Source organism: Babylonia areolata, chromosome 10 (assembly GCF_041734735.1).
Source record: "Babylonia areolata isolate BAREFJ2019XMU chromosome 10, ASM4173473v1, whole genome shotgun sequence".
NCBI lineage: Eukaryota > Metazoa > Mollusca > Gastropoda > Neogastropoda > Buccinidae > Babylonia > Babylonia areolata.
Genome location: NC_134885.1, coordinates 38535693 through 38558192, shown reverse-complemented (window position 1 = coordinate 38558192; position 22500 = coordinate 38535693). Strand labels below are relative to the sequence as shown.

Here is a 22500-nt window from a genome sequence, read left to right as displayed (position 1 = left end):
ACCGTATGGTTGTCCTTATCGCAGAAACAAAACGAAACAAGACAGGAACCCGCCATCCATAACACGTCCACCACACTAAAACTGAACTGAACTGAACTAAACTGAACTGAACTTGACCACCTCTGCTGGACTGGTGCCGACCCTTGCAACAAGAAACGACGATGAGAGCATCGCGGACTTGTGGTGCTGCTGCTGCTGCTGCTGCTGCTCCTCCCCTGCTGCTCTGCCTCCTGCTACTGTCATCAGCTGTGTCTCCATGCCAGGCGTCAGGTCTCAGCGGTTCGTCTGCTTCCCCAGAAGAGAAAGAAAACCCTGCGCCACAGGGTTCAGCCATCTCGGGCAACACGCCTGAACACGCCGTCTTCGCTGTAGATTCCAACCAGCTGTCTGATGATGACGAGCCACAAAAAGAAAGCAGGGGCACGAAGGGAGAAGATTCTGGCAGCACAGGCCAGCTTGAGGATGTCCAGCCACCACCACGTCAACACCCACCTGCAGATTCTGCAAGGGAGCTACAAGGCTACAAGCGGAACGGCATGGACACCTTTGGCTACTTTGGTCATCTGGGAAAGCGTGAAGAGAGTGGGGGAGTTCCGGGCAAAAGAGGCATGGACGGTCTGGCCTACATGCCGCAGCTGGGCAAGAGAGACGTGGAGGATTTGGAGCTTGTGTCGCAAATGGTGAAGAGGGGTATGGATAGTTTGGCTTTTATGCCTCAGCTGGGGAAGAGAGGTATGGATAATTTGGCTTTCATGCCTCAGCTGGGAAAAAGAGGCATGGATAGTTTGGCTTTCATGCCTCAGCTGGGAAAAAGAGGCATGGACAGTTTGGCTTTCATGCCTCAACTGGGCAAAAGAGGCATGGATAGTTTGGCTTTCATGCCTCAGCTGGGAAAAAGAGGTATGGACAGTTTGGCTTTCATGCCTCAACTGGGAAAAAGAGGTATGGACAGTTTGGCTTTCATGCCTCAACTGGGAAAAAGAGGTATGGACAGTTTGGCTTTCATGCCGCAGCTGGGAAAAAGAGGTATGGACAGCTTAGCGTTTATGCCGCAACTGGGAAAAAGAGGCATGGATAGTTTGGCTTTCATGCCTCAACTGGGAAAAAGAGGCATGGATAGTTTGGCTTTCATGCCTCAACTGGGAAAAAGAGGTATGGACAGCCTGGCTTTCATGCCTCAACTGGGAAAAAGAGGTATGGACAGCTTAGCGTTCATGCCTCAACTGGGAAAAAGAGGTATGGACAGCTTAGCGTTTATGCCGCAACTGGGAAAAAGAGACCAGGACAACGCCCAGTCCACGCCAGCTGGGAAGAATACCGCTGACAAAGAATCTGGCCAAGAGAGTGCCCAGTTATCTGAAACAGAATCCGAATACAAGACCGTCGAACATGATGACTCTGAAAGCGCCCCAGAACGTTCCAAGCGATCGCTTTCTGGATTTCAAACCCACCCCATCCTTCAAAATCGCGCCCTGGCATTCGGCAAGCGAAGAATGGAAAAACGACAGATGGATACCAAACTCTTTGGGGGTAAGCTTGGAAAAAGAGGAATGGACGACATGATGTTTGGGCCACAATTAGGCAAGAGAGGAATGGATAATTTCATGTTTGGGCCACAACTGGGCAAGAGAGGAATGGACCATGTGATGTTTGGGCCACAGTTAGGCAAGAGAGGAATGGACAATCTTATGTTTGGGCCACAACTAGGCAAGAGAGGAATGGATCATGTGATGTTTGGGCCACAATTAGGCAAGAGAGGCATGGACAATCTTATGTTTGGGCCACAACTAGGCAAGAGGGGCATGGACAATTTGATGTTTGGGCCACAGTTAGGCAAGAGAGGAATGGACAATCTTATGTTTGGGCCACAATTAGGCAAGAGAGGAATGGATCATGTGATGTTTGGGCCACAATTAGGCAAGAGAGGCATGGACAATCTTATGTTTGGGCCACAATTAGGCAAGAGAGGCATGGACAATTTGATGTTTGGGCCACAATTAGGCAAGAGAGGAATGGACAATCTCATGTTTGGGCCACAATTAGGCAAGAGAGGCATGGACAATCTTATGTTTGGGCCACAACTAGGCAAGAGAGGAATGGACCATGTGATGTTTGGGCCACAGCTAGGCAAGAGAGGAATGGACCATGTGATGTTTGGGCCACAATTAGGCAAGAGAGGAATGGACCATGTGATGTTTGGGCCACAGCTAGGCAAGAGAGGAATGGACCATGTGATGTTTGGGCCACAACTGGGCAAGCGTCAAGTTATGGACGACCACATGTTCGGAGGTCGACTCGGAAAGAGAGATGTCTCTGGTTCAACTGGAAACGTGTTGGTGAGTGGTACAAAAGTTTGAATGTGTCCATTCAAATTCTTTTTTCTTTTTTTTTTTTTTTTTTTTTTTTTTTTGTTTGTTTGTGTTTTTTGTGTGTGTGGTTTGTTTTTTGGGGTTTTTTTTGTGTTTTTTTTTTTTGTGTTTGTTTGTTTTTTGTTAATATCAGAATATGTCTGTCTGTCAATATTTCTTTCCATCTGTATATCTGTTCATCAGCGTCCGTGCAAAAATGCCTGAGTGTAATTTACGTCATAATTACATAACCATGTAACCAAAATCTTCTCCTGTGGTCTGTTGTACTCTTGGCTGGTTAACTGATTCATTTGAAGCCAATTCATAACAATGATGATGATGAGAGGAAGAAAAAAACAGAAGAGGAAAAGGAGGAGAAGAAGAAGAAGAAGGAGGAGGAGCAGGAGAAGAAGGAGGAGGAGGAGGTTAAGAAGAGGAATCCGCTTACTGGCACACTTCCCCCGCCATTCTTCACCCCCTCATCATCCTGATTATCTTCATCGTTCTCTCCCTTCTTCTTCTTCTTCTTCTTTTGATTGACCCCCCCTCTGTCTCCCCTTTCTCTTCCTGCCCTACATTTGGTTCCCCTCCTTTTATCCACGCCTTCTGCACAAGTACCACCTTTGTACGGTACCGGCTGACTCGGCTACCTCTCAGAACAGGACTAATGGTCTATGGACCACTCTCTCCAGAACAATGGTTACCCTGATTTTTCTTTCTCCGCTGCTGCACTCGAAATGTCCGCTGTCCGTTATACCGAATAACCGGTGACAGACAGGGAGAGAGCAACATGAACAAGAAGAACAAGAACAAGGACATTTTTTACCTTATGCATTCAGCGTACTATCATTATCCGCTGTGACAAAAATTAATGTCCAGTGTCCATATTAACGGCTTTACGATTGTGGGTTCTTGCTTGATTTTTCTTCAATTAATTTGTCATGAATTTCGTTTCTTTGTTTTTAAACTTCTTTGTTAAACTCATTCTTCCATTCCTTTATTTACCCATGCATACATTTCTTTGCTAGTTTCCGTGCGTGTTACCGTATCTGTCTGTCTGTCTGTCTGTCTGTCTGTCTAGTTTCTATCTTTTTATTTTTCACGTGTTTACACTTCTTTGTTTTGTATCTCTTTTATATTTCTCTGAAAATAGATGACACTGTCAAAATGGTACAGAACACCATCATGATTCATTTCATTGTCAGTTTATTCCTTTTCGGGATTTTAGGCTTCTTGATACACAATGAAATATAAATGTAATTTTGAGTGACGATTCTCGTCTAATTCATTGTATCTTTTTTGTTGTTCATTTCTTCTAACATCTCACCCTTTCATTCTTAAAACATCTGTTCCATTTTTCATGTTTTGTGGGATTGCAAGTTTTGAGCACTTATGTATGTATTTCATTGATATGACAGGTTACCGTTCATTACTTTCTATTCCTGTTAAGATATGTCATGTCTGTCTGGTGCTGTGGTTCTGTTTGATGCGTCATGTGTGTCTGGTGCTGTGGTTCTGTTTGATGCGTCATGTGTGTCTGGTGCTTTTGGTTCTGTTTGATGCGTCATGTGTGTCTGGTGCTGTGGTTCTGTTTGATGTGTCATGTGTGTCTGGTGCTGTGGTTCTGTTTGATGTGTCATGTGTGTCTGGTGCTGTGGTTCTGTTTGATGTGTCATGTGTGACTGGTGCTGTTGGTTCTGTTTGATGTGTCATTTGTGTCTGGTGCTGTGGTTCTGTTTGATGTGTCATGTGTGTCTGGTACTTTTGGTTCTGTTTGATGTGTCATGTGTGTCTGGTGCTGTGGTTCTGTTTGATGTGTCATGTGTGTCTGGTGCTGTTGTTCTGTTTGATGTGTCATGTGTGTCTGGTGCTGTGATTCTGTTTGATGTGTCATGTGTGTCTGGTGCTGTGGTTCTGTTTGATGTGTCTTGTGTGTCTGGTGCTGTGGTTCTGTTTGATGTGTCTTGTGTGTCTGGTGCTGTGGTTCTGTTTGATGCGTCTTGAGTGTATGGTGCTGTGGTTCTGTTTGATGTGTCATGTGTGTCTGGTGCTGTGGTTCTGTTTGATGTGTCATGTGTGTCTGGTGCTGTGGTTCTGTTTGATGTGTCATGTGTGTCTGGTGCTGTGGTTCTGTTTGATGCGTCATGTGTGTCTGGTGCTGTGGTTCTGTTTGATGTGTCATGTGTGTCTGGTGCTGTGGTTCTGTTTGATGTGTCATGTGTGTCTGGTGCTGTGGTTCTGTTTGATGTGTCATGAGCGTCTGGTGGTTTTGGTTCTGTTTGATGTGTCATGTGTGTCTGGTGCTGTGGTTCTGTTTGATGTGTCATGTGTGTCTGGTGCTGTGGTTCTGTTTGATGTGTCTTGTGTGTTTGGTGATTTTGGTTCTGTTTGATGTGTCTTGAGTGTATGGTGCTGTGGTTCTGTTTGATGTGTCTTGTGTGTCTGGTGCTGTGGTTCTGTTTGATGTGTCATGTGTGTCTGGTGCTGTGGTTCTGTTTGATGTGTCATGTGTGTCTGGTGCTGTGGTTCTGTTTGATGCGTCATGTGTTCTGGTGCTGTGGTTCTGTTTGATGCGTCATGTGTTCTGGTGCTGTGGTTCTGTTTGATGTGTCATGTGTGTCTGGTGCTGTGGTTCTGTTTGATGCGTCATGTGTCTGGTGCTGTGGTTCTGTTTGATGCGTTTTGTGTGTCTGGTGCTGTGGTTCTGTTTGATGTGTCATGTGTGTCTGGTGCTGTGGTTCTGTTTGATGTGTCTTGAGTGTATGGTGCTGTGGTTCTGTTTGATGTGTCTTGTGTGTCTGGTGCTGTGGTTCTGTTTGATGTGTCATGTGTGTCTGGTGCTGTGGTTCTGTTTGATGTGTCTTGTGTGTCTGGTGCTGTGGTTCTGTTTGATGCGTCTTGTGTGGTTGTGCATGTGGTTCTGTTTGATGCGTCTTGTGTGATTGTGCATGTGGATCTGTTTGATGCGTCTTGTGTGATTGTGCATGTGGTTCTGTTTGATGTGTCATGTGTGTCTGGTGCTGTGGTTCTGTTTGATGCGTCATGTGTGTCTGGTGCTGTGGTTCTGTTTGATGCGTCTTGTGTGATTGTGCATGTGGTTCTGTTTGAGGCGTCGTGTACGTCTGTTGGTTGCTGTTCTGTTTGATGCGTCTTTTGCGTCCTGCGTTGTTTTATTTTGTTGTCTTTTTTTCTGTTTAATGCGTCTTGTGAGTCTGTTGCTTGTGGTTCTGTTGGATGAGTTTTGTGTGATTGTGCTTGTGACTTCATGTGTGTCTGGTGCTTGCCGTTTTGTTTGATGCGTCGTGTTTGATTGGTTTGTTGCTATATTCGATGCGTCTTGTGTGTTTGGTGTCTTTTGGTTCTGTTTGATGCGCCGTGTGTGATTGTGCTTTTGTTTCTGTTCAATGCGTCTTGTGTGTCTGGTGATTGTGGTTCTTTTTACTTTGCGTCTCGTGCGTACACCTCTCTCTCTCTCTCTCTTTCAAGAGAGAGAGAGAGAGTGTGTGTATATATATATATATATATGTATATATATATATATATGGGGAGGGGGGGGAGATAAAATTTTAAAAATGAAGAAAAAAAATCACGTTCAAAATAGTCTCAGTGTGTAAGGGAGACAACCGCAAGACTACTTGTTAATTTCATCTGTCATGTAATAATTAGAACATACACAAAGACGCACAGACACGCTTACATGCAAACATGAACACCCACCCCAATTTACCAACAACCGTTGTGATCAAGTTAGCATCAGTGTGCTTACTCTACGTTTCGTCAAACTACGAAAACGACACGTGCGTTTGGCGTTGAACTATATACCTAGATTGAAAAAAAAGGTTGCTTTGTTAGGTTAGTGGGTAACGACTGTTGTTCATCAATGTCAGTAATGCTGCGAAGGCTTCATTTTGAGGATTAGATAATACATCAGAAAATGTGAAATTCGTGAAAAATGGGTTTAAAGTGCTTCCCGCCAAAGACCTCGTCTGGATATTTCTAACGTGGAATTAACGCATGAAGCGCATTCCTGCTGCAGCATAAAAGTACGACATATCATGTTGTTGGGTGGTTGGAACAATGGAGTGCTCATGCAATAATAATAATAATAATAATGGTATTTATATAGCGTTGAATCTTGTGCAGAGACAAATCAAAGCGCTTTCGCACAAGTCATTCACACGCATACATAACTCTAAAACCGTAGAAACTAAAGACAAGGAAGAGGCAGGCAAAGGAGGCTATTTTGGGAAGAGGTGGGTTTTAAGGCCAGACTTGAAAGAGCTGAGTGTGGAGACTTGACGAAGTTGATTCCAATTGCATGGTCCAGAGACAGAGAAAGTACGCCGGCCAACAGTCGAGTGTTTGAATCTGGGTATGCGTAAACGGAGTGGATCCGAAGCCGATTGTAGTGAGCGAGATGGAGTGTTTCAGTTTCAGTTTCAGTAGCTCAAGGAGGCGTCACTGCGTTCGGACAAATCCATATACGCTACACCACATCTGCCAAGCATATGCCTGACTAGCAGCGTAACCCAACGCGCTTAGTCAGGCCTTGAGAAAAAAAGGTGAATAAATAACAGATAAGCGTACATAAATAAGTGAATAAATAAATAATAATTAGAATATAAAAAAGGGGTAGTAGTAGTAGTAGTAGTAGTAGTAGTAGTAGTAATAATAATAATAATAATAATGATGATTATAATAATAATAATACTAAATAAATAAATAGATAGATAAATAAATAAGACAACAATGATGATAAATAAGCAAATAAATGTAAAACATGAAGACACACATTCACACATACACCCACACATGCATAACAGATATGCACCAAACATGCAGCTTCACAGATATGAAAGCACAGTCAAATACACATAAACGTACATGAGCCCCAACACACACACACACACGAGATGGAGTGTAGAGGTGAAAGCAGCATGCTCAAATTATCTGCACTTCCTCTGCATTATTCCAACTATTCAGAAAGTTCTCGTTCCTTCCTCAGTAGACCCAGTTCTTTACATGAATGTACACACTCACACACTCGAAAGAAACGGTACCTCATATGAGCATATATTGGCCATTTGGCATTTACTTATCTGTCACCTTGAATTGAGTTTACAATTCCATTCATGGTTTGGGCCTGTCATCCCGTGTCCCAAAATCCGTTTTACTCATTTATCTGCAGTCTGTCACATTATATTTCAGAATGTATTCGTAAGCTACTTTCTTTGATGATTATCTCATCATCTACTTATATTCTGGATTTTCTTCGCTAACTTTACTGAAACTTATACTTACCAACTTCTTGTGTTCCAGGACGCCGACGCTGTGGAATCTTCGTAACGCCTTTCATGACGTCGAACTCGGTGTGACGTCAATGCCATTATATCGTCACTGCGACGGCAATGTACGTCTGGGCTCCTTGAGTTCAAAAGGACATGGGCATGATGAGGTCTGTCCGGACTTTGCAGAAAATGAAGTTCTAAAAGTAGGGGTTTTTTCCCCTCATGGTGGAAACGTTCAAGGAATGACAATTTTACTCAGTGGTAACTGTCTTACACATTGACTTCGATAGTAACTAATCAACTGCACACTGACACAGATTGCTATTACTCCAGCGTCGTCTCACCTTTCGGATTGCCGAAGAATATTAGGCCTACTCTTCTTATGATATTGTTGTTTCCGACAGTTTTAATGCCCTTTTATTTTTAACGACAGGTCACATTGTTCATCAGATACTTGAAGCTAACGCAGCGTCTACCCTCATTTTTCTCCCTAAAAAGAAGATATATTCGTTGCTATATTTATATCATTTTTTTTTTAATTTCCCTTTGAAATGCGATTTTATATCAGTATGTTTGTTTCACCATTGCTGTTTATGTCCGTGGGGTTTTGGGTTTTTTTTCTGTTCTTTCGTGTCTCCCAGTTCCCAGGTCGGTTAGTGAGAAAAGAGTCTTCTACTAATAACCGATGAAGCACACACACACACACACACACACACACACACACAACGCATACACATTGATATGATTTTGTTCATAATATAGTCTGACCATTACCATTTTTTGTTGTCTTTGTTATCCCCCTCTCCCCCTCACCAGTCCTTCCCCTCCACCCCGTTTCTTTTTTTTTTATTGAGGAAAAAAAGTGCGGGATATACTCAAAACGATATAAATATGGTGTGTAAATGCCATTATCTTTTTGTGTGGTTTCAAATTCAGAAATAGAACAGAAAACCTATATTGATTTATTTATAAACAAATATACCTGCTTAGATTTGAGTAAAACATGCTGTCATAATCAAGAACAAGTGTCTGACCATTTTCACAAGTCGTTATCTTTGTGTCCTATTTTTCAGCTCTGGTAATAATGAGAGTTGAAGTTCAAAGTCGTGTCGTTATTCTGAACATAGACACATATACAATAAAACAGGAATGAAGCTTTCTTGGTGTGTTCTGTGTTGTTTTTTCTCTGATTCAGTTTTCACGTCTCGACTGAATCACATCTGTGTGTGCGTGTGTGTGTATGTGTATGTGTGTGTGTGTGTGTGTGTGTGTGTGTGTGTGTGTGTGTGTGAAAATAAACCTTACACAAGGTGCACGTCAAGTCTGCCAACCAGCAGCGGACGCAGTGTGGAACAACTACACTGGAAGACCGACCACTTCCCAAATTCATGGCAAGTCATCGCACACATGGGAAAATATAGATTTAGCGTGTTAGCATACACCCAACGCTCTGCTTACATCAGACACTGGCATCAGCTAACAGCTCACACTTGGGACAACATCAAAACGAGAGCTGTATGATCAATGGTCACACCGCTACAAAGGGAGTTCATTTAAAGCTTAGTGTTTCCTGAAAGACTATGACTCTGAAACCAGGCAAGGTGCACTGGCTTTTAGTGCTGCAGCCTTGGGGGCTGGCTAGTTGGCCTTTGGGGACCATCCCAACGCCGACTGTCCTCAATCCCCCTCAAGCCGAGAGAGCAGGGGATGTAACTTGAGCAAGACATTACCCATTCTAATCAAATTCTAGCCAAGATAGTCGGGACATGAGTTGCCGCCTCTGCTGTTCCAATGGTCATAGTCAGACATGAAGTATACATCATACATTGAACGCCACACACTCGCTAATTTCGCAGCACTCCACTCACCAGCTGTCTCTGAAGTAAACTATCAGACGGCTCCACGAGTGAACGGCAGTACCAAACAAAAAGTGATCACAAACCCCTGGGTGAAACATCATCTGGGGTCAAAGACTAGCGTCAAGGACTGGCAGCTGGGGGGACACGGTTCCAATCCAGTCTATCAGTGTGGGAACGTTTGGTTCAGTCGCTAGCTGATACTACAAGCTGAGTGTGATGTGAATTTAAACGGGAAGATTGGAACCACGCAGTCAGCAGCTATTCAACATGACAATACAGTCAACAGCTATTCAACATGACAATACAGTCAACAGTTATCCAACATGACAATACAGTCAACAGTTATCCAACATGACAATACAGTCAACAGTTATCCAACATGACAATACAGTCAGCAGTTATCCAACATGACAATACAGTCAACAGTTATCCAACATGACAATACAGTCAACAGTTATCCAACATGACAATGCAGTCAACAGCTATCCAACATGACAATACAGTCAGCGGTTATCCAACATGACAATGCAGTCAAAAGTTATTCAACATGACAATACAGTCAACAGTTATCCAACATGACAATGCAGTCAACAGTTATCCAACATGACAATACAGTCAGCAGTTATCCAACATGACAATGCAGTCAACAGTTATTCAACATGACAATACAGTCAGCAGCTATCCAACATGACAATACAGTCAACAATTATCCAACATGAAAATACTGTCAGCAGTTATCCAACATGACAATGCAGTCAACAGTTATCCAACATGACAATACAGTCAGCAGCTATTCAACATGACAATACAGTCAACAGTTATCCAACATGACAATACAGTCAACAGTTATCCAACATGACAATGCAGTCAACAGTTATTCAACATGACAATACAGTCAACAGTTATCCAACATGACAATACAGTCAACAGTTATCCAACATGACAATACAGTCAACAGTTATTCAACATGACAATACAGTCAACAGTTATCCAACATGACAATGCAGTCAACAGTTATCCAACATGACAATACAGTCAGCAGTTATCCAACATGACAATACAGTCAGCAGTTATCCAACATGACAATACAGTCAACAATTATCCGGCATGACAATACAGTCAAAAGTTATTCAACATGACAATACAGTCAACAGTTATCCAACATGACAATGCAGTCAACAGTTATCCAACATGACAATACAGTCAGCAGTTATCCAACATGACAATGCAGTCAACAGCTTTTCAACATGACAATGCAGTCAATAACTATTCAACATGACAATACAGTCAACAGTTATCCACACAAGCAACAGTTATCCAATGAGGACCACACAATCAACGATAAACGACACAGTCACAAGTTATCCAATGAGGACAACACAAGCAACAGTCATCCAATGAGGACCACACAGTCAAGTGTCATCAACTATAAACTACACAGTCAACAGTTATCCAGCAGGACCACACAGTAAACAGTTGTCTAACAGGACCATACTGCCATCAATTATCCAGCAGGACCACACAGTAAACAGTTGTCTAACAGGACCATACTGCCATCAATTATCCAGCAGGACCACACAGTAAACAGTTGTCTAACAGGACCATACTGCCATCAATTATCCACAAGGACCACACAGTAAACAGTTGTCTAACAGGACCATACTGCCATCAATTATCCACAAGGACCACACAGTAAACAGTTGTCTAACAGGACCATACTGCCATCAATTATCCACAAGGACCACACAGTAAACAGTTGTCTAACAGGACCATACTGCCATCAATTATCCACAAGGACCACACAGTAAACAGTTGTCTAACAGGACTATACTGCCATCAATTATCCACAAGGACCACACAGTAAACAGTTGTCTAACAGGACCATACTGCCATCAATTACCCAGCAGGACCACACAGTAAACAGTTGTCTAACAGGACCATACTGCCATCAATTACCCAGCAGGACCACACAGTAAACAGTTGTCTAACAGGACCATACTGCCATCAATTATCCAGCAGGACCACACAGTAAACAGTTGTCTAACAGGACCATACTGCCATCAATTATCCACAAGGACCACACAGTAAACAGTTGTCTAACAGGACCATACTGCCATCAATTATCCACAAGGACCACACAGTCAACAGTCATTCATTACACGATAAAACAGTTGTCCATAATCATCGTCAATAGTTTTCTAACAGGACCACAGTCAATATTTGTCCACAAGGACCACACATACAGCAGCTGTTAACTTAGACCACACGACAATTATCCAATGGGACTACACAGTCAACAATTATCCAGTAGGGCCACAGAGTCGGCAGTCAATCACCAGGACAACATTGTCAACAGTTGTCTGTTATGACCACACAGTCAACTGTTATCCACTAGAACCATATTGCCAACAGTCATCTACTGTTACTGTACAGTCATTAGTTATTCATAAGGACCACACAGTCAAACGTTATTCATAAGTATAAAACAGTCAACAGTTATCCATAATGACCATACAGTTCACAATTATCCACTAAGTTATCCTCTGGGACCATATACAATCAACACCTATCCAACAGGATCACACAGGTATCAGTTATCCAAAAGGACCATACGCTTAACAGTTATCTACTGGGACCACAAAGTCAACATTCATCCTATAGTACCACACAGTCAACAGTCATCCAACATGACCCCACTGTTAACAGTTATCCACCAGGACCACACATCAACAGCGTTCCAGCAGAACCACACAGTGAATATTTATCCAGCATGACAACACAGTCAAAAATCACCTTGCACAACCACTCAGTCAACAATTTCCAAGCATACCCACACAATCACCAGTCATTCAGCATGACCACACAGTCACCAGTCATTGAGCATGACCACACAGTCACCAGTCATTGAGCATGACCACACAGTCACCAGTCACACAGCATGACCACACAATAACCAGTCATTCAACATGACCACACAGTCACCAGTCATTCAGCATGACCACACAGTCACCAGTCACACAGCATGACCACACAGTCACCAGTCATTCAGCATGACCACACAGTCACCAGTCATTCAGCATGACCACACAGTCACCAGTCATTGATCATGACCACACAGTCACCAGTCATTGAGCATGACCACACAATCACCAGTCATTCAGCATGACCACACAGTCACCAGTCATTGAGCATGACCACACAATCACCAGTCATTGAGCATGACCACACAATCACCAGTCATTGAACATGACCACACAATCACCAGTCATTCAGTGTGACCACACAGTCATCAGTCATTTTGAATGACCACACAGTCACCAGTCATTCAGCATGACCACACAGAAAAATCAAATAATAATAATAATAATAATAATAATAATAATAATAAATAAATAAATAAATAAGACAACAGCCATCCAATGGGAGCACAGTCCATAGTTATTCATTGGGACCACACAGTCAAACGTTATCCAATAGGACCACACAGCCAACAATTATTCATAGGGACCACACACTCAACAATTATTCATAGGGACCACACACTCAACACTTATTCATAGGGACCACACACTCAACAATTATTCTTAGGTTCCACACAGTCAACAATTATTCATGGGGAGCACACATCAACAATTATTCATAGGGACCACACACTCAACAATTATTCATAGGGACCACACACTCAACAATTATTCATAGGGACCACACACTCAACACTTATTCATAGGGACCACACACTCAACACTTGTTCATAGGGACCACACAGTCAACAATTATTCATAGGGACCACACAGTCAACAATTATTCATAGGGACCACACAGCCAACAATTATTCATAGGGACCACACACTCAACAATTATTCATAGGGACCACACACTCAACAATTATTCATAGGGACCACACAGTCAACAATTATTCATAGGGACCACACACTCAACACTTATTCATAGGGACCACACAGTCAACAATTATTCATAGGGACCACACAGTCAACAATTATTCATAGGGACCACACACTCAACACTTATTCATAGGGACCACACACTCAACACTTATTCATAGGGACCACACAGCCAACACTTATTCATAGGGACCACACAGTCAACAATTATTCATAGGGACCACACACTCAACAATTATTCATAGGGACCACACACTCAACAATTATTCATAGGGACCACACACTCAACAATTATTCTTAGGCTCCACACAGTCAACAATTATTCATGGGGAGCACACATCAACAATTATTCATAGGGACCACACACTCAACAATCATTCATGGGGACCACACAGTCAACAATTATTCATAGGGAGCACACATCAACAATTATTCATAGGGACCACACACTCAACAATTATTCATAAGGACCACACACTCAACAATTATTCATAGGGACCACACACTCAACAATTATTCATAGGGACCACACAGTCAACAATTATTCATAGGGACCACACAGTCAACAATTATTCATAGGGACCACACACTCAACAATTATTCATAGGGACCACACACTCAACAATTATTCATAGGGACTACACAGTCAACAATTATTCATAGGGACCACACAGCCAACAATTATTCATTAACTCATTCTACCCCCCAGCTGCATGTCTGTTACAAATCCCCTGGTCCAGCACAATATGAAACCAGTGCAGTGAAAGTTGGGCTATTCACTAAAACGGTGAAAATAAACGGAGATTTGTTGATTTAATCGCTCAAACAAAGTCTTGGTTTTCATGCTTCCGAAATCTGCAGACAACTCAGTTTGGAAAGCCAGCTGTACCAAGCAAGAATAGAAAAAATCAGAATAGTGGATTGGTACGAGAATACGCGTACCTGGTCTATAGGGGAAGTAACCATGGTACAAGTAAACGTGTGCCTGGAATGGAATGAGTGAACACATTGAACACTGCGCCTAGCATTGCTATGGCATCTCATTGAATGGTTATCATTTTCCTGCATATGCAAAAACGCGAATGATAAGGGAACTAATTTGTACAGTAATTTGTACAGATGCGCCCACACCTCATTTGAAGGAAAGCAGTATAGTTTCTGAGGTTTTTTGTTTGTTTGTTTGTTTGTTTTTTCGTATCAATATAGCATTAAAGTCTGTCGAGTGCCCAGGATTGAATGAGCTAAGGCCACACAGTCAACAATCATTCACTGGTCAATCAGCAGTTTTGCATTGGGAACTTTCAGTCAACAGTTATTCACGAGGACCAAACAGTCAACGGGTATCAACCAAGACCACACGGTGACCAGATATCCATTAGGACCACACAGTCAACTGTTACCACCAAGGACAAAATTGTCAGTAGTTATCCACTAGGACCATTCTGTCAACAGTTATATACAAAGACTACACAGTCAAAAGGTACCCCATAGGACTACATATACAGCAGTTGCCCACTAGATTAAACAGTAAAGTGTTTTGATCTGATGGTACTGGGACTGCAGACAAGACTTTGTGTGGTAGCGTATAGGGGTAATGGAACTGGCAGTTAAAAAAAAAAGATTAAAAAAATCCAAAACAAAAGGAAACAACAACAACAACAACAAAAACCAACAACACCCACACAACATCCAACTTATATAAATACATTATCCTCAATCCACATTCATCTAAACAAATTAGTCTTCCTCCTGTAGGAGGGCACCACAAGTCATTCCAGCCAGTCCTTACAATACAGTCTGGTGGAGAAAACACACACACACACACACACACACACACACACACACACACACACACACACACACACACACACCAACAACGCCAACCGTAGTCTGTGACGCAGTCAGTACATCGCCAAGGTTTTCAATACAACCAACACGAACAGGTTACATTTCAATACCATGTCGTCTGGTGCAACATACAAACCACCGACCCCACTGCCTGTCTGCGAGGCAGTAAGTGCATTGCCAAGGATTTCAATACAACACGAATCGATTAAATTCCACATTGTGTAAACTTCCTGACCTCCGTTTTCGTTGGATCTGGTGCAGTGAGTGGAAGTAGAGCAAAGAGGTTGTTTTCTTAATGTAGGCCGTTGACTCTAATCAACAGGAATATACAGTGATCCACAAAAACAAAAGCAAATGAACGCAGTTACGAACTGAAATTACCGAAATTTTGTATTTTGTTTTGTATTTTGTATTCCTTTTTATCAGAACAGATTTCTCTGTGTGAAATTCGGGCTGCTCTCCCCAGGAGAGCGCGTCGCTACACTACAGCGTCACCCCATTTTTTTTCATTCTTTTTTTTTCCTGCGTGCAGTTTTATTTGTTTTTCCTATCGAAGTGGATTTTTCTACATAATTTTGCCAGGAACAACCCTTTTGTTGCCGTGGGTTCTTTTACGTGCGCTAAGTGCATGCTGCACACGGGACCTCGGTTTATTGTCTCATCCGAATGACTAGCGTCCAGATCACCACTCAAGGTCTAGTGGAGGGGGAGAAAATATCGGCGGCTGAGCCGTGATTCGAACCCGCGCGCTCAGATTCTCTCGCTTCCGAGGCGGACGCGTTACCTCTAGGCTATCACTCCACTGCATACATGCACATGTTATTGGGATCGATTTCTCTGAATACAACTTCCATTCGGAAATGTCAGTGATTCCTCAACAGTGAGACATGAGATAGTAAACATGTCAAGAAAGAGATCGATTTGATTTCGACCATTGGTAAGTATCCATGTGATTTCCTCACAACATGACACACAGTGGCGAAATGACTCATGCGTTCATTGGAATCGTTACAGCACAGATCGAACTATTGGCATCCAAAGTTATGTAGAACTGAAAAGATGCACCGTCCGGTTTGATTTTCTTATCAACACAATGTTGTATAAACCCCACTAAATTTACAGAGGGTAGGAGAGAGAGAGAGACAGACAGACAGACAGACAGAGACAGAGAGAAGAGAAAGAGAAAGACAGACAGAGATAGAGAGAAGAGAAAGAGAGAGAAAGACAGGCAAAGACAGAGAGACAGACAGACAGAGAGAGTGAGAGGGAAAGGGAGAGAGGGAGGGAGAGGGTCAAACGATTTTGATTTCAAGAGGGAATGAGAATAAACATTCATACTTTTTGTTTTCATCCAAGCCTAGAGCAAAAAGGAAATAGAAAAAAAAAGAAGGAAAAACTTAAACACAAACACAGAGAGAGGGAGACACACACACACACACACACACACACACACACACACACACACACACACACACACACACACACACACACACACACACACACACACACACACACACACACACACACACACACACACACACACACACACACACACACACACACACACACACACACAGAAGAGGAGGGAGGGGGGTTTTGGGCGGGGACAGATAGTCACAAAGTCTGAGAATGGGTGAAAATTAATTCAGGAGCATTCGGCACCGATACGAGTACAGCGGAAGTAAAAGGTTAAGGAAGAACAAACCCCAAGAACTTCTGAGTGCAGACTGACGAGAACACGTGGACAGTGTTGGCTTTACCATGTGTGTCTTTGTGTAAGCTAATTTCTGTACTTGTCTGCCGTATTTCCTGTCTGGACGTGAATCAGCTTCTGTACATGTCTGACGTATTTCCTGTCTGGACGTGAATCAGCTTCTGTACATGTCTGACGTATTTCCTGTCTGGACGTGAACCAGCTTCTGTACATGTCTGACGTATTTCCTGTCTGGACGTGAACCAGCTTCTGTACATCTCTGACGTATTTCCTGTCTTTGTGTGAACAAGCTTCTGTACATGCCTGCCGTATTTCCTGTCTGGACGTGAACCAGCTTCTGTACATGTCTGCCGTATTTCCTGTCTGGACGTGAATCAGCTTCTGTACATGTCTGACGTATTTCCTGTCTGGACGTGAACCAGCTTCTGTACATGTCTGCCGTATTTCCTGTCTTTGTGTGAACCAGCTTCTGTACATGTCTGCCGTATTTCCTGTCTTTGTGTGAACCAGCTTCTGTACATGTCTGACGTATTTCCTGTCTTTGTGTGAACCAGCTTCTGTACATGTCTGACGTATTTCCTGTCTTTGTGTGAACCAGCTTCTGTACATGTCTGACGTATTTCCTGTCTTTGTGTGAACCAGCTTCTGTACATGTCTGCCGTATTTGACTGTCCTTGGTAAATCAACTATTGTACTTCTCTGCTGTTGTTCCAATGTGTGTGAGAAACCACTCTGTACCTGACGTAGTTCTTGTTGTCGTGTGAACCGACTTTACACTTGTATGCCGCATTTCTGACATCATGTCAACCAGCTTCTCTATTTGTCTATCGTATTTTCTGCCACTGTATTTTCTGTACTTGTCTGACGTACTTCCTGTCGTCGTGTGAACCGACTTTACATTTGTTTGACGTATTTTTTTTTAACATTCTGTCAACCAACTTCTTTACTTGTCCATCGTATTTTCTGTCTTTCTCTGCTTTCCTGTCGTATTCCCTGTCTTTGTGTGAACCAACTTCTGTACATGTCTGTCTTGTATTTCAAGTTGTCATGTGAACTAACTTTCGTACTTGCATGCCGTTATTCCGTGTTGGAACCGAGCAGAAACGGACAAACTGAATATTGACAACTCACACACACACACACACACACACACACACACACACACACACACACACACAGAGAGAGAGAGAGAGAGAGAGAGAGAGAGAGAGAGAGAGAGAGAGAGACGTACAACCAGTCACACAACCTTCTGAACCCAACGAAAACAACCCGCTTCAGTCACCCACGGGGCGTCTTTGAAATGGCCAATCAACTTCTTTTCACTGCACTCCACCCTCCCACACCCTCCCCCTCTCAGCCTCCACACCCCGAGAACGTCTGGAAGTGTAGGCCCCACAGCAGCCTCGTCAAAAACAAAAAAAAAAAAAAAAAAAAAAAAAGTTACAGACGGACATTTATTTTCACGGTGAAAGAAGCACTCTGAATGACACAGACAGTCATTGTCACTGTAAAAGCAGCACCGTCGAATGGCACAGACAGTCGGCCATTTTCACGGTAAAACGACCACTAGGAATGACACAGACACTCAGCATTTTTTTTTCTTGCCCGTGATTTTAATGTTTAGTGCAGAATCCATCATCACACTGTTATTAGATTCGTGTCGGCATGGCCACTATTTTTTTTTTTTTTAAACAATTTTTTTAATTCCCGATCTCTCACCCATCCATTCCACAAATCTTACATTCATTCATCAACATCTTTCTGCTGTAGTCGTTATACAGGGTTACCTGGAAATGGACAGGAAGAGAGAAATGAAAAGTGTCATGGAAACATGCAATGTTGGCAATGACTTACCTTGGTATGCTGTTCCATTTTCATCCATAAACTGATCAAGAAAGTTGTTCATTGACTGTACAAAAAGAGGGTCTTTCAAAAGTGAATTGTTGAAATGCCAGTAAACTGGACCTCTTTCAAACCTGGGGAAAAATAAGTTCTGTGATAATTGCCTTATGGTCAGTATTAGAGATAAACATATTATTACAACTGACAAGATATTGTGACATATCTTGACGAGGAAAAACGTAGTCTAGTCTGCGAGCTATGAATGGGTTGTATCTACACCAGGTGTAGTCTTTCTCAGTTTCGTGAAGTAATCTCCAGACATCCTGAACACTGAGGGCAGCAACTGTTTCTTTAAGACCAGCGATGGGGATGACCTGAAATTATTTCCAGCTCAGTGTTCATGGCTGTGTTAAAATCACCCATTATCAGTAATCGTTCATTAGCATAATCTTTCAGTGTATTTTGGAGTGTTTTGAAAAAAGAGAGTTTCTCAACATTTTCATTTGGTGCATAAACATTAGCTATGGTGAAAGATACTTCTTCTGTGACAACTGACACAATTAATAATCTATCGTTTTCTTTTATAAGTTGAACATTTCCTGTAAAGTGTTTTGATATCATGATCATCTCCCCTTTGGAATGACCTGTCCCTTCGTGATATATGATTTTGCCACCCCATTCCCTTTCCCACAAATCTGCAGTTTTCTTTGTAATGTGAGCTTCTTGGATACAGATAATATCAAGTTTTTGTTTTTGGGGATATTGAATATAGATTTTCGCCTTAATTTTACTACTCAGCCCTTTGGCATTACCGGAACCAAGTCTAATAACATCCATTTAGCAAAGCATGATTTCTTCCCATAAGCGATTCATTATAAAATCAGTACACAAAATCGTAAGCCATACTCAAGGTCATAGCTGTGACCGTTTCCAGGGAGCAAAGGGGGGACGGGGGAAAGTCAATCGGGGTTGCTTGCTGGTTCACAGTACAGACTGTCATCGTCAGACTCTCCACCACTGTTGTCCTGTGTTCTTCTAGCTTTTTTGTCTGCGGTGGATGACACGGAACCCTTGGAGCGTGGACGCTTCACGGATCCCGATCCCTCCCGCCTGTATGTCTTTAGCGTGGTTTGTCCTGTCCTTTGTCTGGATCGAGTTGTTTTTTCCGTCATCAGTGCTGTTTTGGTTTTGTTTGTTAGAGACCATTGTCGATCTGTCGTCTTGTCCAGGGCTGACTGTGGTGCTGCAAGTTTGTTTGTTCTGTGTTGCGTTTTCTGTTTTGCTATTGTCTGTCTGTTCATGTCTGATAGTTGGTTCTACTGCAACAAGGTTGCACGTTGGATCCCCGACTTTGGGTCCATCGTTCAGACATTGTCTGCAATTTACCGGGTTTGGGCAGTCCGCCGCTGTGTGTCCTTTCTGCAGGCACCGTCGACACTCCGCCTCCTGTTGTCGCTGAAGGGTCTTCTGCTCCCTGTGGTACAGGCTGGCTTTAAAAGAGCCAGTGTCCACATTTCTGGGCAGGGGAACATCCGGAACTTTTATATACAGGAAACGTCTGTCTGTCTTCCAGTGTGTCAGCTTGCCGTGATCATCCCTGTCCCTTTCCGCGATCAGTTTGGAGTGGATGGTTACTCCCAACTGCTTGACTGCTTGCAACAGTTCTGTGTCGGAGAAAGAGAGAGGGATGTTGCCGACGATCAGCTTCGTTGAAGGGGGATGCTCCTCTCTACTGTTTGAATCATTTGAATTGGGAGGTCTTACAACAAACGGATTTTGGTCTTGGACACCCACTTGTACCCCTCTAAGCGCGAAACCCTGTATAAGCAATTTGACTCTCGCATCTTTTTGTCCAGGATAAATCCTCCAAAGTCCACCTATGCGCTGGGCTCCTTCTATTGAATTGTAGCCTGTAACTTTTTCTGCAGTCGCACAGAGTTAGGAAGTAGAGAAATGCTTTTTATCAAACCCCGGCAGTTCATTGTTTACAACAAAAACAGGTAAAGTACGCTCACCTCCCAAGTCGATACCAGTCGTCATGGTGAACAATTCAATAGAAAAGAAAAGGAAAGACAAAAAACAAAAAAAAACAAAAAAAAGCGCAGGATAAATCACCAGACACAGAAACACCAGGACAAAACAAACCAAAACACAGCAGTAAACCGGCAACGGCTGCTAGAACGGAGGGAGAAAAATTAAGTCCGTAAACTGTAACAGAGAGCGCACACAAACACGTTCAGTCGACTTCGACGTGAACACCGTTATCCGACAGTCAGCATTTGTCACGGTAAAAGGAGCACTGTCAAATTGCAGAGACAGTCCACCATTGTCACGGTAAAAGGATCACCATCGAATGGCACAGACAGTCATTGTCACGGTAAAAGGAGCACAATGGATGGTACAGACAGTAAGTCATTGTCACTGTTAAAAGATCTCCATCGAATGGCACAGACAGTTAGTCATTGTCACGGTAAAAGGAGCACCGTCGCATGGCACAGGCAGTCCAACATTGTCACGGTAAACGGAGCACCATAAATGCCACAGTCATTTTCACGGTGAAAGGAGTGCCATCGAATGGCACAGACAATCATTATCACGGTTAAAGGAGCACCATCGAATGGCACAGACAGTTCCACCGTTGTCACGGTAAACGGTGCACCATAAATGGCACAGTCAGTCATTGTCACGATGAAGAAACATCATAAATGATAGCACGCAGTCAGTCATAGTCACTGTAAAAAGAGGACCGTCGAATGGCACAGACAGTCAGTCATTGTCACGGTAAAAGGAGCACCACGAATAGCACAGACAGTCAGTCATTGTCACGGTAAAAGGAGCACCGTCGAATGGCGCAGACAGTCCACCATTGCCACGGTAAAAAGAGAACCATGAAAGGCACAGACAGTCGGTCATGGTTAAGATAAAAGGAGCGCCGTCGAATGGCACAGGCAGTCAGTCATTGTCACGGTAAAAGGAGCATCATCAAATGGCACAGACAGTTAGTCATTGTCACGGTAAAAGGAGCATCATCAAATGGCACAGACAGTCATTGTCACGGTAAAAGGAGCATCATCAAATGGCACAGACAGTCATTGTCACGGTAAAAGGAGCATCATCAAATGGCACAGACAGTCAGTCATTGTCACGGTAAAAGGAGCATCATCAAATGGCACAGACAGTTAGTCATTGTCACGGTAAAAGGAACACCACGAATGCCACAGACAGTCCAACATTGTCACGGTTAAAGATGCACCGTCGAATGGCACAGACAGTCATTGTCACGGTAAAAGGAGCACCATTGAATGGCACAGACAGTCGGTCATAGTCAAGGTAAAAGGAGCGCCGTCGAATGGCGCAGGCAGTCATTGTCACGGTAAAAGGAGACCAATGAATGGCACAGGCAGTCATTTTCACGGTAAAAGGAGACCCTTGAAAGGCACTGACAGTCAGTCATTGTCACGGTAAACGAAACACCGTGAATGGCACAGACAGACAGGTATTGACACGGTAGAAGAAACGCCGTGAATGACACAGACAGACAGATATTACTTACTATGATTAGTATATCAACAAGATGATTTAAAGCCATAAGGATGGCCACCAATTCAGCTGTAAAAATTGAATGTCCCTTACCTAAATAATATGATTTCTCTTTTACGAAGTCCTTTGAGTAATTTCCTGTAATTGTATTTAGAGTTA

General features: G+C 42.9%; 2 protein-coding genes across 4 annotated transcripts in view; both read left to right on the top strand.

Annotated features, from left to right (window-relative positions):
* Positions 1–8780, top strand: part of LOC143286992 (uncharacterized) — a 107811-nt gene extending 99031 nt beyond the window's left edge. For all 3 annotated transcript variants that reach the window (XM_076594988.1, XM_076594989.1, XM_076594990.1), the window contains 2 exons: positions 1–2336; positions 7668–8780. The exon at positions 1–2336 is cut by the window's left edge and continues 35 nt beyond it. In XM_076594988.1, coding sequence (XP_076451103.1) covers positions 162–2336; positions 7668–7694 — 2202 coding nt within the window. In that variant the 5' untranslated portion in view covers positions 1–161 and the 3' untranslated portion in view covers positions 7695–8780. The remainder of the gene's footprint in view (positions 2337–7667) is intronic.
* The window catches only part of LOC143286993 (uncharacterized), a 227919-nt gene that overhangs the window by 177547 nt on the left and 27872 nt on the right, over positions 1–22500 (top strand). The gene's annotated exons all lie outside the window — the stretch shown is intronic.